General features: G+C 51.7%; 2 protein-coding genes across 2 annotated transcripts; one reads left to right on the top strand and one right to left on the bottom strand.

Moving 5' to 3' along the window:
* The first annotated feature begins 683 nt into the window (after window positions 1–683).
* On the top strand, window positions 684–4,585 carry IGFBP2 (insulin like growth factor binding protein 2). Its single transcript, XM_010171166.1, has 3 exons — window positions 684–908; window positions 2,351–2,491; window positions 4,119–4,585. Exons 1-3 carry the CDS (start codon window positions 777–779, stop codon window positions 4,284–4,286), a joined length of 441 nt encoding a protein of 146 aa, XP_010169468.1. The 5' UTR covers window positions 684–776; the 3' UTR covers window positions 4,287–4,585.
* A 9,140-nt stretch (window positions 4,586–13,725) lies between these two features.
* Window positions 13,726–14,802, bottom strand: IGFBP5 (insulin like growth factor binding protein 5; the record flags this gene model as incomplete). Its single annotated transcript, XM_010171167.1, has 3 exons — window positions 13,726–13,873; window positions 14,288–14,408; window positions 14,577–14,802. Coding segments are annotated over 3 exons (479 nt in total), but the record flags the coding sequence as incomplete, so codon positions are not given.
* Between the last annotated feature and the right edge of the window lie 906 nt (window positions 14,803–15,708).

Below are 15,708 nucleotides of genomic sequence, written 5' to 3'. Positions count from 1 at the left end.
GCTGAACTAGCTGGGGGTCTTGCAGCTTGCAGCAGTAGCAAAGTTGGGCCCAGGACACGTGGGGCTGTTCCATGGTCAGCAGAAGTATCTAAATGCAGAAGTAGGTAGGAGTAATGCACTGCATGACAATGTGAAAGACAATACAGCAAGGACAGTCACTGAAATGGCAGAATCTCTGAGGGAAGTTATAGTGGCCATAAAACAGAGGCAAAGTATTTTTGAAAGCAGGCCTGAGAATTTATTTTAGCACATTAATATTGAGTAAGTATTCCTGGAGATACTCTGGGGGATGATAGATGGACTCAAGGTATTGTTACTAATCACTGTGGTTTTAAGTTTTGGAGCCGAAGTACACTTGGCATCCCTAACCCAACTGGACTTCTGATGGGAAAATGACATTCTTCGGGAAGTAATTTAGAAGGTCAAAGAAAAACCAGAAAGAACTTCTCCAGCAGCGATTTCCCCTGTTCTCTAAACTGTCTTTTAGTGTGGTAATAACTCCAGAATGAAAGGATCTATTCTCACTTTCCAGATGAAAGGGCTAATGCAATTTAAAATTTTTGCATGCAAAGATTTTATGTCTTGGTAACCAGACACACTTGAAAGCAATCCAGGATGGGATGAACGTGTGGGAGAGTGCCTGGCTGAGCTTGACCCTTTCCTTGTCTGTCCTGTCTCCTGCAGATAATGGTGATGACCGGTCCGAGAGCATCCTTACAGAGAACCACGTGGATGGCACCGCAGGGATCCTAAGTGGAGCTGGTGGGAGGAAGCCCATGAAGTCAGGCATGAAGGAGCTGGCAGTTATGAGGGAGAAGGTGAACGAGCAGCAGCGGCAGATGGGCAAAGTCGGCAAGGCCCATCACAACCATGAGGACTCGAAGAAGTCGCGGCTGTCGACGGGCAGGGTGAGAAGTCCAGAGGGGCTGTAGGGAGCTAACTGAGGCGGCTGCAGGCTTGCCAGGGAAATGTTGAATGCAAAAGCCTTAGTGACATTTTCACCAAACTGTCTTAAAAAGAAAAAAAGAGGGAAAAAAAAAAAAAAAAAGAAAAAAGGAGGGAGAGGGGGAGAGGAAAAAAAAAGAAAATGTTTGTTTTGGCCCGAAGCTGGGGCCGAACACACCATCTGATGAACTTTGATGTGCTGGTGAGGAGGTGTTATTTTCATTGCAGCTTTACCTCCTGACAGCAGAACTGGAGAAGGGGGGTCCTGCTGGCTCCACACCTACCTCCGCAGGGTGCGAGTGTGCCCTTTGTCCGCAGACTGGTTTTCTCTCACCCTTTTTCCCTAAGGCAGTGCCAGGATGGCTCAAGGGGATTTGGGGGGTGGGAGGGTGCCTGCTTGCTGCAGGGCAGTCCCAGTCCAGGTTGAGGAGGAGTGCCCAGAGGCCCCGAGGGTGGGCTGTGGGGCTGTCACACAGCAGAGAGTGTGCCCGGAGTCATCCTTATCCTTCTTCCCTGTCCCTCTGTCCTCCAGTCCTTGGCTGTGACTTCCCTCTAGTGGACAGCTTGGTCGAGGCAACTCGATGGGATGGGGATGGGGATGGGGATGGAAAGCCACCCCAAAAGGTTCATAATACATATCTCTGTAAGCATAACAGGTATTTTTATTTCGGGAGTGCAGGGACAGAAAGGGGCTTTAAAAGAAGCCTCACCACCGCTGAGGAACGTGCAAAGCAGAGGTTCAGAATAAGGTGCAGACACCATCAACTTAGAGCTCCCACACTGCTGCTGCTCCTTTGGAAAAAATCTCCAGCAACTGGAAAAGCAGAGGTGTGGACTCTGGCTCACATCAGGTGTAATTCAACCAGGCTGCCTTGGCTGGGAACCCTGGCTCGGGACTGCTGTGGAGCAAAAGGGATGCCTCCAGAGGCTGGCTTTGCTGGGTGCTCTCATTCCTGGGGCTTCCCCTCCACTTCCATGGGGTCTCGCAGGCTTTGAGTTGTGCTTCTGGGCCAAAACTGCATCAAAGGTGTGGGATCTGGGCTAGGCTTATAGAAATCCTCCTGGTCTGTCTGGATTAGTCCTGCTTCATGTCATTTGTCACCACCAGTGAGACCCATGGGAGTATCTCTGTGATCTGGTGTCACGTTGGCTCTTGGCCACTTGAGGCACATGGGAGAGATGTGCATGTCTCCCCACATGTACCTCCACACATCGGCATGTGCAGATGAGCCTTGGGTCCCTGCAGGTGAAGTCAGCAGGGCCCAGTGGAAAACCTGTGTCCTAAGGAGGTTCATGCAGGTGTTCAGGCTTACTGGTGTTTCTGTTGTCCAAAATGTTGATACTGTGAATGGTCCCATTACCCTGATGGCTTTTTTTTGTTTTCTGCTTTCTGGGCTCTTTTCAGACCCCTTGTCAGCAGGAGCTGGATCAGGTCCTGGAACGCATCTCCACTATGCGGCTGCCAGATGAGCGAGGTCCCCTGGAGCACCTCTACTCCCTCCACATCCCCAACTGTGACAAGCATGGCCTCTACAATCTCAAACAGGCAAGTGTGGAGACCCAGAGCCCCGGGGCTGGCTGCACTCCCAGCAGCAACCCTGGGCTCCACATATGTCCCCTCCGTGCACAGCCAAGGAGGACATAGAGCAGCTCAGGGCTGGGCTGATGTCATGCACACGGTGTGAGGTGTGGGGTAAAGAGCAAATATTGCATGTGGCATGGACAAGTTTAGTAACACCCATGTGCTAGCAAGTGGAGATGTGAGACCTACATCTACACGTGGCTGCAGGCAGCCCAGAGATGGAAGATCTGTCTAGTTCAGAGCTCCTTCTTCACCACAGAAGCTGCTTACCTATCCAGGTCTATTTTCATGTGCTTTGAGCCAAGTCTTGTCCTGGCTGGGCCACACTACAGGGGAATAGCAGAGTGGGGCTGAATGCTGGCCAGTCCTGCAGACAAAGCAGAAAGCACTTCTCCTGGGATCAGGAAGGTTTCTAGTGCACTCTACTGGGTTTCTTCCACAAATTGAGGCTAGTCCCACAGCTCCAGGAGGGATTCCTCCAGGTGAGGTGGGGATTGGGGTGCAGCATACTTCTGAAAGTATTTAAGGGACCCAAAAGGACTCAAATGACTTAATGCGTGTCTGAATTCTGACTTCTTGGCTAAATTCATGCAAAGTGAGCAGGTGTCAATGGCTGAGGCATGGAGTAAAAAATGCTGGGAAAGACCTCTTGGGCAGCAAAACACCATCTTGTCCAAGGTTGACTGGCAGCCACCTATGAATAGTACCTGGATACGAGCACCCCTTACAACTGTGTAACTGAGCGTTGGAGGGGCTTGCAGAAAACCTTTTGTTTTCATGGCTAAGTCTTTTTCTCCGGGCTAATTCTACCCCCTGATCAGGAGCATAAAAAAAAAAAGAGTAGGATGCTCTGAGAATAATATCCCTCTGTCCCTTTTCTCTTCCCTGTCCCACCTGGACCCTGCCTGTGAAGCACCCCATGGGCTGGCTGGATCCCCCACCATGAGCACACTTGGAAGGGATGCATGAAGCAGAGCTGGCAAATTTCCCATAAGGAGATGAGCTGTGTCAGGGGAATGAGACTGGGCAATGCAGTGATGCCTTGTGTGCTAAAAAAACAACAACAAAAAGACACTCTGCTGCTCCTTGTGCCTGGAAACAAGTCAGCCTGCACTGAAGGGTGCAGATGGGTTACACACTGGTCACTGCTGCAGAAAGAGAAGGGACAAAAAATGCTTTCTCTTCTTCCCCCACCCTGCCCTAGCTAAGGTCAAACAAGGTAAATGTGAAGTGATACCCATTTCTCTCCATCTCAGTTTCCAAAGCTGAGCATCAGCTTTTCATTAGCTGGGAAGTAAATGCCAGCAAAAGCATTCCCAGTTGCTCCCACCTCCCATGGACCAGCACTTAGGTGGAGGGTGCCTGGATGTACTCTCCTGCTGGGGAGACTTTCTTCCTCTTTTTTTAGTGCTTTTTATTCTGGGGTGTCCCAGTGCAGCATCCCAGAATCTTGCCTAAATCCAAACTAGTACCAAACTTTTGGAGAAACCCCAGCTCTGCCTATGTTCAGGCTTTGAGCTGGTGGGGCTGGGAGGGGGGTTTTTTCCCCCTATTTCCTCAGCTGATCCTTGCCCTGTCCCTCTCTGTGCAGTGCAAGATGTCGGTGAACGGGCAGCGTGGCGAGTGCTGGTGTGTGGACCCCATCCATGGGAAGGTGATCCAGGGTGCACCCACCATCCGTGGGGACCCCGAGTGCCACCTCTTCTACACAGCCCATGAGCAGGAGGACCGGGGAGCACATGCCCTGCGGAGCCAGTAGATGGATGTGATCCTGCTCGCTGGAGGTGGCTTGCCGTGGCCCCAGTGCTGGATTTTACATGGGTTTCAGCGTGTCTCTTTAGGCTCTGGAAGAGACTGGGGTTGGATCCTGTGTGCTGCCCTCCTTCCCCTGCTGCCTGGCTCCTGGGGAGGGGAGGGATGATGGGAGGGGAAGGGCGGTTGGGGGGGGGTTGCAAAGAGAAGGGAGTGCTTTCCTATAGCCTTTCACCCAACATAAGCCAGAGAACCGGTCTTTTTTGCTCCTCACCCTGCAGCCCTGTCCTCCCTGCTGCTTTGTGGCATCTTCCTGCACCCTCCATACATGGAGCGCCATGTGCTCCTCGACACCTCCCAGGGGCAAAACTCTCTGCCATAGGCAGGAGGGGAACAAAAAACAAAAGAAAAAAAAAAACAAACAAACAAACCCCACACCACCCTTTCTCCCTTTCCCTCCCTTCCCTGAGACCAAAGACTGTAAATACTGTGTCGCCTGCCTCTTGTGTCCTGCCAGCCCCCTGTGCCCCAGCCTGGCCATCAGTCCTGGCCTGGGATGTGGTTTGGGAGGGAGAGGAGGAGGATCATCAGAAAGAGAAAGGGCTAAGGATGAGGCAGCCTTCTCCCCCCAAAAAATCCCTACTCCTGGCTGCTTCCCTTCCTGGCACTGAGGCACAGCCAGCCCTGCAGGGACCTGGCTCCTGCCACTGGTCTGGGAGGATGGGGCCTTGGGGTGACAGCGAAGCTAAATGATTGCTTTTCCAGGGGGTTTTCAGGGCTATTACCCAGTATTTCTTAGGATCAGCTAATGCTGAGGGAGCTAAAGTGAACTTGCTGGGGCTGGGTAGAAGGATGCCTGCATAGATTTAGGATAACAAGCCAGGGAGTGTGTCTGTCTGTCTCTCTCTCTCCCTCCCTCCCTCCCCTCTCTTTCATTCTTTTTTTGTTTCTAGATAAGGAAAAAAACCCATCTAAAACCTGCACTCCCAAGCAGCTGCCCTTGTCCCTCCATTTTTGTTTGGGACTGGAGTAAGCATCTGCTATTCAGCACACATTTTCTTTTTTCTTTCTTTTTTTTTTTTTTTTTTTTGTAAGTAATTTACAGTATATATCTTGCTTTGTAAAGGCCCTGACACACATGCACCCTCTACCCACACACACATTTGTATAGATGAAATCCAAACAATTCCAAGTGCTCTGAGAGGTTTTGTGCTGGACATGCCGCTCCAGGGAGAGATGTTTCTCCACTGTTATTTCACCTGTTGATTTCTCTCTGTACAGAACACACTGACGCTGAGAATAAATAACTTCCCCATTGCCTAAGCAAGGAGATTTTATTATTTTCTTTCCTTTTTTTTACCTTCTTTTTAACACAGATACCATTTGCAGAGCAATTGCAAAAATCCTCTCCTTACAGTAAAAATCTTAGGCTTTCCTCGAGATCAAGGGAGGGTGGGAAACAAAGCATCTTCTAACTCTGGCAAATGCTTCTGAGTAGTAGTCTCCAGATCCCAGGTCCTCTGTGGGGTTAGGCTCAATAGAGTGGAGGAAGGGGGTTCCCTGGCAAGCTTGGGGTCTGGCTGGGACCACCCTGTACCTGCATGGCATAAGCCAGGCAGCAAAACTGCCTGACCATGACTGCAACCTGCAGGGATGGGACCAGCCCCTGGTACCTGCCAGCACACCCCGGTGACACCAAATGGTGCTGGAGAAACACCACATCGGTCCCCACTGCTGATTCCTACCCCCATACAGGGACTTTGATCTGGATAAGGAAAAGCAAGAAGCCCAATGGGCTCTGGAGGAAGGGGAGCGCTGGGGTTCATTGCTTTTTTTTTTTGCCCTCTTCTTGCCCCACATTTCAGATCCCAAGTGGGAAGGTCACAGGCTGTCTTTGCAAATTAAGCCCCTCATGACTTTGCAGGGGTTTGGCTGTGGCAGTGGAGGAGATGGGGAATGGGCCCCCCTTTGGAAAGTCAGGAGTGGGGGTGTGTGCACGTGGATGTGTATGAGAGGGAGCAAGAGTGCATGAGAGAGAAACACACCTGCATGCAAAGCCAAGTAACTGTAAAAAATGATGCTACCTGTTTTCTGTTAACATCTGAGGGTGTTCTGCTTTTTCATGTAAACCTTGCACATGCTGGCTCTCATCTGCAGTTTGTACTTTTTGGTTTGTTTAGGAATCAAGAAATTTTCTTTGTGTTTTTATCTTTTGGAAAAGCTGAGCTGCATTAAGTTGGAATAAATTAAATGGGATGCCAGAAAACTGTCATCTTCCCCACTCCCCTCTGTTCACATGACATATTTCTTTGCCTGATGCATCACACCCACATTTGGGCCTGTTTAGCTTTTGTCCAGGAGATGTTGTAAACACTGGGCTTGACAAGTGGTGATGGGAGTTGGGCATTTCATCGTTACAGGTTCCACTGGTACAAGCAGGGAGGAACTGGTGTCACTCATCCGCTGGCCTGCTATGGTCCTGCTCCACACCTAGTACCTTGTGAGTCTGTAAAATACAACCATGCCCTCGAGTCCTCTTGAGTCGGTGTCTGGCTGGCACGTGTGCAGAGACCGTCTCCCTGCCTGACAGCAGCTAAATTTGGTGGAAAAGGGTGGTTGTGTCCCACTTTGCTGGGCAGAGGATGGCAGTATGAGTGCCCTTTCTGACATGATGCTTGTGGAGCTCCCTGAGCTGCTGAGAGGCTGTGTAAGAGTGATGGTTTCCTGCTCTTCGAGCAGGGGAACAGCTTTGCAAGGGAAGGTCCCTCTCACCCAGGGCAGGGACATCAGGGGCTGTGGTAGATGCTTGGGCAAAGGCTATTAAGGAGAAGGGAGCTCTGCTTTTCCAGTTTCCCAACCTTGGTATTTCAGGGGCTTCTTGAGTTGGCAGTTGCATCTAACTGTGCTGTTTATTAGCCAGCAGATGGACCTATTCTCCAGGAATCATCTAGGCTCCTTTAAGCATCTCACTATGGTTTTGGTCTCCTCTGTACCCCGTGCAAAGAGTTACTCAGCTGCGCAGGGCACTGCAGGGAGAAACCCTCTGTGGGTGACCCTCCAAGGGCACTCCCCTTAGCTTGCTCAAGGAGAGCAAAATTTGAGCCAGCTGATAAGGCAGCCTTAGTGTTTTTGTGTGAAGTCTTTGCCCAGAACAGGCTGCTGGGAAGGTGCAGGGAGGGCTGGGCTGTGTGCGGGATCAGGCTTTGGCTGAGCAGCTCCACTCATGGGACCGAGGAGACAGGTGTGCCTTGAAGCTCCTGCACCTTCTCCCAGGGTGAGAGGTGCTGCCTAAGGGAGCATAATGGCACAGCTCAGTGCCATGATGGCACCACAGAGAGGCAAAGAATAACAATAATAAAAAACCCATGCTGCATTCAATTAAAATTGCAGCATTGAAGGAGAGGCCTTGTGTGCCCCAGACAGCCAGTAGCCACGTGGCTGTGGTTTCCCTTTTGTCTCCCCAAAGGAAGGCAAAACCACCAGGTTACTTCTGCATCTGCTTTTTCCTGCCCCATGCCAGTATGTTGAGTGGGACTGATGTGTGCCAAGGGGCTGGGCAGTGGCGGGGAACACCAGGAAAGTGTATGGGGACAGGAAGCAGCGAGTGCATGGGGCTGCAGGGGATGGGGGTGGGACAGGCAGGATAGAGGGTGAGATGTGAGCTGGAGAGCATGGAAAAAAAGAACAAAGTTAACATTTAGTACCATCCTGTTTTGTGCCCCTGGGGGGAGCTGTGCCCTGCTGGGGTGGGGGATGCCAAGTAGTACTGTGGGGCATAAGGGTATTCCAAGCCAGGTGCTGCCCAGGGAGGGCTGGGGTGGCAGAGGTGCCAGAGCCTGGCCATGCCTGGGGCCACCCTCTGGGTGAAGAGCTGGAGGAGGAGAGGAGTCCTCAGCCCAGCAAAGAGTGCTTGCAGCTGGCCAGGCACCTTGCAGAGGGCCAGCAATAAGGCAAGGGGAGCAAAGACCTTCTAGTTAGGTTTGCCCAGGGTTGCAACATGGCCTTGAAGGCTGCATGTGTGTGTGTGTATGGGTTTGATGCGTGTCACTCCTTGGATCCTGGCTGGGCTGGCTTTGTGCCTTCTGGGTAATAGGGTGTGTGGTCAAGCATTGGGACCTTGCCAGCAGCACGTAGGGTACTGGCCGAAACCCCAGCAGCTCTGGTGTACACACACAAATCTATCTACACTGGCAAACTACAGTTTTAGTATAGCATAAAAATTATGCACTAGTACAATATAAACAATAATATTTAATATAAATAATTAGTGTAAGACTGTATGACTGCATCTACATACAACTATAGCTATCTATATAGCTATAGCCTGGGGGTAGGACTATGATTTACTAGCCCACTAGCTGAGAGGAGGGACAGAGAAAAGAGCCCTAACTTTCTGGGTGGAAATACCAGATCTGGCATCAGGGAGGACACAGGGCAGTGGGAAGGGCATGAGAGGTCTGAGGAGCATGGTCTGGCTGGGCTGCCCAGGAATGGCACAGGGATGCTCCTGTACACTGGGGCAAATAGAGGTCTGAGGCTCAAACATCATTTCCGATCCCAAAGTGTGGGGACTCAGTTTGGAATAGCAACTGGGGGCTCAGCATCACCAGCAGCCAGGCCCTCTTCCACCGTAACCAAGATCAATGTCGTGGCCATGCCCCACTGCCAGATCCACACAAAGAAATTGCTAAAAAAATAGGACAGCTCTGCGTTAAGGATGCTCTAAACTCAAGCTTGTAATTTTACCACTGCTTTAGGGTATTGCTCTGGTATCTAAACCATTGCCACCATATTACCCTGTGCCCCGTACCTCCCCCAGCACCCCTATGGATCTGGCTGAGCCCCTTGGGGTGCAATGCGACCGGCCGGGGGATGCTTGGGGATGGAGCAGCTCACTGGTGGGCATCAGCACGCAGACGCTCCACGAGGGTCAGGCACAAGCTAACTGAATGCATAACTTTATTAAATAAATGCTTTGTCATGAGAAAAGACAAAGATCAAAGAGTAACATAAATTATAAGTTGAATAAATAGTATACAGCAATCTTCACTTTTTAATAAAATGTGAGATTTTTTTTTTTTAAGTACAAAATGCTAAACAGAGCATTAAGCTCTTCTTCCATTGTCAGTTTTTCACAAACTGCTTTTTTTTTTTTTCCCACCAGTAAGATTATGCATATTTCTTGTTTACTGGAAAAAAAACCAAAACAAAACAACAAAAACAAAACAAAATGAAACAACAGAGCTACCGTATGTATGTAAAGCTATAAAAAGCTACCGTAAAATGTGTAGTGAGTATTGCTTAAAGATAAAAACCAGGCAGGAAACTCGGAATCTGGTGTGTTTTAACAACTGTGTTACAACGGTGGGCAACGTGCGTGGTGGCGTCTGTCCCGGTGGCAGTGGTGGGGGGCTGGCAGGACTGGGGAGGGGGACACAGTAGGCAGGGCTCCTAGCCAGGGCCAGGACAGCGGTCTGGAAGCAAAGTGAACTGTCGGTCCTTAAATATACAATGCTCCTTTTGGGGGAAAAAAAAAATCAACAACAAAAAACCTCAACAACAAAAAGGAAGTTCTCATAGGGAAGGGAGAGAAAAAGAGAAGGGGGGAGAGAGAGCAGAGAAATAGTGCAAAATGCTCTTGTACTAGTGGTTTTCGAAGTCCACTGCAGTACAGACAAGGGGTAGCCCAGCTGCTGAGTGCCGCTCCCTGGGGAGAGGTGGTGGAAAGGCTGTCCCAATCCCTACCCCATCCTTGTCCTCTCCTTCCCAGCCACTATCCTGGGTGCTGGCACAGGCTTGGTGCAGACACTGTGCCTGAACCTCATGCCTCCCCGGATGCACAAACTGCCCCATGTGCCTCGGCCCCCGCTGCTCCCCAGCTCCCAAATCTGCCCTTTTGGTTTTCTCACCCCAAATGCAAAGCGGTGCTGCTGGGTGCTGAGAATAGGAACACCTTGTCACTGCTGTCCCTCGGGGGTGGCAAACCCCCTTCTGAATCAGCTCTCACCCCCAGCTTAACCCAGGCTCCAACCCCAGTCCTAAATATTAGTGCATGCAACCAGCCTCGTCCTGCCGGGGATCCTCAAGGGAGCGGGCGGCTGGGGGGTCTCTCGGGGTCCTGTCCTGGGAGCCGAGGTGGCTTGTGGGGGGTTAGGGTGGTGCACCCCCTCCTTGCATCCTCCTCCCCCCATGTTGGTGGGGACTGGACAGACAGTGCTGTTGTAGTGCTGAATGTGCAGGGGAGAGGGAGGCTGTGTGGGATGGATTTTGGTCTCTAGGCTCCCGGGGTCATGCCTGAGACTCACTTTGTTGGAAGACATCAGGGAGGCACCCTGTGTGTCCCCCTCCCAGTATCACCGTGGTGGCCACATCACGAGACCACCAGTGGGCCCTGTGAGCTGACCCTCACGCTGCAAAAACATCAGCCCCAAAAGGCAAAGTCCATGGGGAGCTGCCGTCCCTCTGCCTGCTCCCATCCTGCTCCGGCAGCACGTCTCCTTTCTCTGCAGCCAAAGGCTTTCAAGTTTTGGGAAATCAAACAACAAAACAAACAAACAAACGAACAAAAAAGCAAGAAGGAGGGAGAGAGAAGGAGGGTCCTAGGGAAGGTGGTACTGGCCTGTAACAGTCAGGAGGTTTTGCACGGTGATCGGCAAGCAGAGATGGGAGACTGGTGACAATGGCGACCTGTGGCCCCTGGGGTTGGCACAGGCTCCTCCTCCACCTGCCTTCTTTACTCCATTCTTCACCCCACCTTCACTGCACCATTAACCCCTCATCCTCATCAAACCAACCCGTCTCCATCAGCCCTGCAGAGCCCAGAGGGGTTCCTCCCTTGGCCCCAGCACCCACCATGCTCCCCTCCAGCAATGCAGGGGTCACCTTGCTCCTGTAGGTTTTTTAGGGGGACAGATCTGCATTTGGTGGCACCCCCTTCTTTTCAGTAAGGGAAGACACCTCATCAACAGCTCCAAATACACCCCACTCGGTCTCCTTGAAAGTCCATCTGTGAAACTTGCCCCAATGTAACTCCGAGGCATCCAGTCCTGTCCTTGATAGGGGCAAGTGTCCTGGCAGGGGGCCCGAAGGGTGCTTGGGGGAGTGATGCCATGCTGTGGGAGGCTATGAGGGTGCCGAATCTGTGATGGAGAGGGGCCTCCACCAGACCTCCTTGGCATCAAATCCCCCTTGTCCCATCTCTGCTGGCACTGTGGACCCCCTCTCCTCTCTGCCCAGCTCTGGTATCCTCAAAGGGGCTTCAGGGGTGCAGAAACCTTCCCCTTGAGATCAGCCATGTCCTTTGGGCAGTACTAGCTGCCAGCTCCAGCTGCGGTGGCGGGATGTGGTCCCCGGTGGGTGCATGTTTGCCCACTGTGACGGCAGCACCCAGACCTCGTGGCTCTCTTTCCTTTCCTTCCTTCCCTTCGCTGCAGGATCTTCTCTGAGCACCAACATCCTGGAGACCCTTGTCATGGGGAAATGAGAGGCAACAGTCCCAAAAAATCTAACGTACAAATTAAAAACAACAAAAAAGCAGGAAGGCAACCAAGGGCTGTCCCAGTGTGCCTGAGGCAGTGGGTCTCGGCGGTGTGGTGGCTGCTGTCGCTCAACAAGCAGCTGGGTCCCAGGTTAAAGGCAAGAGCTTGTCACAGGATCTTACTGCAGGGTTGGCAGGAGTCAGCTGTGGCAACGTGAGCAGTATCCTCAATGCGAAAAGATGGAGATCAGCATTTTCCTACCCACAGTGAAGGCTAGAAACTAGCCTTAACAAAAAGCCAAGACAAAACAAAGTGTAGGTTTGTGTTTTTTTTCCCCTGGAGCAAACCACTTTTTTGGCTGTGAAAAAATAAAATAATAATAATAATAATAATAAAAAATCTCCACAGTTGTTCTTCCTTGTGGTGGCAAAGGGTGGTGACGAATTGTGGCCTCAATCCCCCTGTCCCCATGTAGGGATGCTTCAGTCTGAACAGTGACGGCGTATCTGCAAGGTCAGCTTGGATGCAGCCCTCGACATCAGAGGGGCCCCGATCCTGCAGGCACCGATGCTCCTCTGTAACTCTGCTCCTGTGCTTAGTCTGGTAGGTTATTCTTCTTGGTTTTTCGGGGGGCAGCATCTCTCCCCCTGCTTACAGTTAAGCCCTCCAGATTGCAGGTTTCGAGGCAAAGTTTTACAAGGAGGAAAAGCCATGTCTGTGCACGCGTGTGCACACACGCACACACACACACACACTTGCACACACACACACGCACGCAGGTGACAAACGCTTCCACACATGGATGGACAATGGTCAGAGTCCTGCTTGTCCAAAAAGATGTCTGACCTCCTGTTCAAGAGGAACCGGATGGAGAAGTATATCTTCTTTTTTTTTGGATGATTTCTTTTTGAAGTCCACAAACATTTTTGGGAGGAGTATTCATGCCATTGCAGGACCTGTGTTTCCCTCCCTGGCTCGTCTCCAGAACGCTTCCACACATGGATGGACAATGGTCAGAGTCCTGCTTGTCCAAAAAGATGTCTGACCTCCTGTTCAAGAGGAACCGGATGGAGAAGTATATCTTCTTTTTTTTTGGATGATTTCTTTTTGAAGTCCACAAACATTTTTGGGAGGAGTATTCATGCCATTGCAGGACCTGTGTTTCCCTCCCTGGCTCGTCTCCAGACACGAAGCCAGCAGTCCCACTCCTCCTGACATGTTGAAATCTGCCTGGATCCGGGGTGGTCGTTTGAGACTGAAGTCAAATTAAATTGACTCGAGTGAGTCCCAGTGATGTGGGGAGGAGACTCTGGAGGACTGCAGCGAGGAGGGGGACTGCTGGTGGCCGCAAAGTTTTCTCTTGAGAACCTTTATAAAACAACTAGCTAACGTGGTAAAAATCAAAACAAAACAAAAAAACCCCTGCCTGAAACCCATACTGGAAAATCACCAACTCGGAGAGCTTCCTACATCGGGGTGGCCTCTGCTCGTGGCAGGAGGGTGCGGGCGGCATTGGGGAGAGGCGCAGGGAGGCACGGGACGGCAGAGCGGCTGCAGCTGGTTTGTCTCTGGCTCTGTCCTTTCCTTGCTGAGTCCTTGTTGTCAAGAGGCTGCTGTAGATTCCGAGTCCTCAGTTTCTTCAGGGTTTGTTTTTCTCTTTTCTTTTCTTTTCTTTTCTTTTCTTTTCTTTTCTTTTCTTTTCTTTTCTTTTCTTTTCTTTTCTTTTCTTTTCTTTTCTTTTCTTTTCTTTTCTTTTCTTTTCTTTTCTTTTCTTTTCTTTTCTTTTCTTCTTTCCCTTTCCCTTTTTTCTTTTTCTTCCCTTCTCTTTTTTCTTTTCCTTCCTTTCTCTTTTTTCTTTTCCTTTCTTTTTTTCTTCTTACATGAGATGAAAGGAATCGGAGTCCCGGGGCACAGGGAGGTGCGGAGGGGAGGGTAGAAGGGAGCCTGGGTAGGTAGTGACGGGGTGGAGGGAGGGGATGCGACTTCACTCCACGTTGCTGCTGTCAAACGCATGGCACTGCAGGTCTCCGCTCAGGTAGTCAGTCCCCGGCAGCTTCATGCCGTATTTGTCCACGCACCAACACAACCCACGCTTCCGGCCTCGGGAGGGCTTGCACTGGGGAGACACCCAAGGGAGAGAGATCAGGAGATGGCCACCAGTGGTAGGACTCCCTCATGCTAGGGATCAGGACCAGCCCTGCACTTTTCCCCTTTCATTCCAGCGATGCAACGCTCTAGGTCGGACCTGTCTCCCGCTCTCTGCTTTCAGCACCTCTCCATCCCCACTGCTACCCCAGCCCCAGGCTCTCTGACTTCCCCTGCTCCCTGACCAGCTCCTTCAGGATGTTTGATTCAGGCTGGACAGCAGTTGGAGCTGTCAGGGAGACAACCCACCACCAAAGGTGCCTGGAAATGCTCACAACCACCTCCCCACTGGCCCGCAGAGGAAAAACCTCCATTCTTTCCATCCAGGGCAGCAGCAGAGAAAGCGCTTCCCTGGGTGGGGAGCATCCCTCCGTGGGGCTCTTACCTGCTTCCTCTTGTAAAAGCCCTTTCGGTCGCAGTTGGGGAGGTGGACAGCGCGGGGGACCATCCGCTGGCTGCTCTTGAGCTCCTGCAGGGATGCCTCCATGTGCCTGCGGCAGGGGGCCCTTGAGGATTTGGAGTGTGAGGAGGAGAGCACCCTGCAGCAAGCCTCCATTTGCAAATGCCCCCAGGTCCCCTGTGCCCCCCACCGGCACCTGCTCCCCAGAGTGGCAAAGCCCCCCCACAGACCCCTGCCCAGAGAAGCCCGCGGAGGGAAGGCAAAGGCACCCACCAGCTCAAACTCTTGCCGGAGCTCAGGGATGACGACACGGGGGTGCGCCGTGTTCTCTGCCATGCCCACGAACTTGGCCAGGGTCAACTTCTTCCGGCGATCCTTCTTCAGGGCCTCAGCCTTCAGCTCGGAGAGGCGCCCGTGCTTCGGCCGGTAGGACTTGGGTGGGTAGGTTTCCTCTGTCATCTCCGATGTGGTTGGCTCCTCATGTTCTCGGGACTCCCGTTCTGGAAGGGAAAGGATATCAAACCGTCAGGTCTCCATGAGCTCACTGAGGCTTGCTTTTGCACAGAGGGCCTCCTGCCCAACCCCAGAGGACATCTTTGCACCAGGCAGGATGGGAACAAATGACTGAAGAAATCCCTTTCCCAGCTGCTGCCTATAGACCTGGCTTTATCCCACTGTGTGGGACTTGGCATGGCCTTCGTGTGACCCCTGAGCTCAGGACAGGAAGGTGTCCAAGGGCATGGAGGATTTGGGGGGTCAAAAAGAGTTCCTACATACAAGGCCACTATCGTTTGTAGTGTGTCAGTGGAGAAGGAATGGTGGGAGGGTTATTCCACACCCAGAAAGGACCAGATGACACACAAGATGTGGCAGAGAAGCCCCTCTTTAGCCAAGGCGAGAGGATTAAGTGACAAATTCACACCCCATCCCACCTTGTAGATGCAAGAGCAGAACCTAGGGATGCTCAAAGATGAGACAGCTCCAAAGTCAATGACAATCACACAGCAAAACCACCACAGTGGTTTGTTGGACACTTCAGCAGCGATACAAAAGATGTGGCTGGCAAGTGCTGGGATCTCCAGGGTCCTCAGCCTGCAGCCCCACATTCACGGGACCAAACCAGCTCCTGTCCACTGTCACACACCAAGCAGCCAGCAAAGCCCAGGGTAACACTGCCAAGCAGTGCTGCCAGACCGTAGCCAGCACCAATGGCAAGGGAAGAGCATGTTTAGGCTCTGCCCATGGCTATCACCTTCTCCGGATCGCTCCAGTGTGACCTGTGGCAGCAGGATGCAGTCAGGAGCCCTGTGCGGTTATATATAGGAGAGAGCTGGTGACAGTCTAAACTTAGATGACTTGTGACATTTAGGACAGCCACTGGAGTGAAAAAGGGTTATTTCTGGACT

This window comes from Antrostomus carolinensis, unplaced genomic scaffold (genome assembly GCF_000700745.2).
Source record: "Antrostomus carolinensis isolate BGI_N321 unplaced genomic scaffold, ASM70074v2 scaffold27016, whole genome shotgun sequence".
Taxonomy (NCBI): Eukaryota; Metazoa; Chordata; class Aves; order Caprimulgiformes; family Caprimulgidae; genus Antrostomus; species Antrostomus carolinensis.
This window is presented reverse-complemented; position numbering and strand designations above follow the sequence as displayed.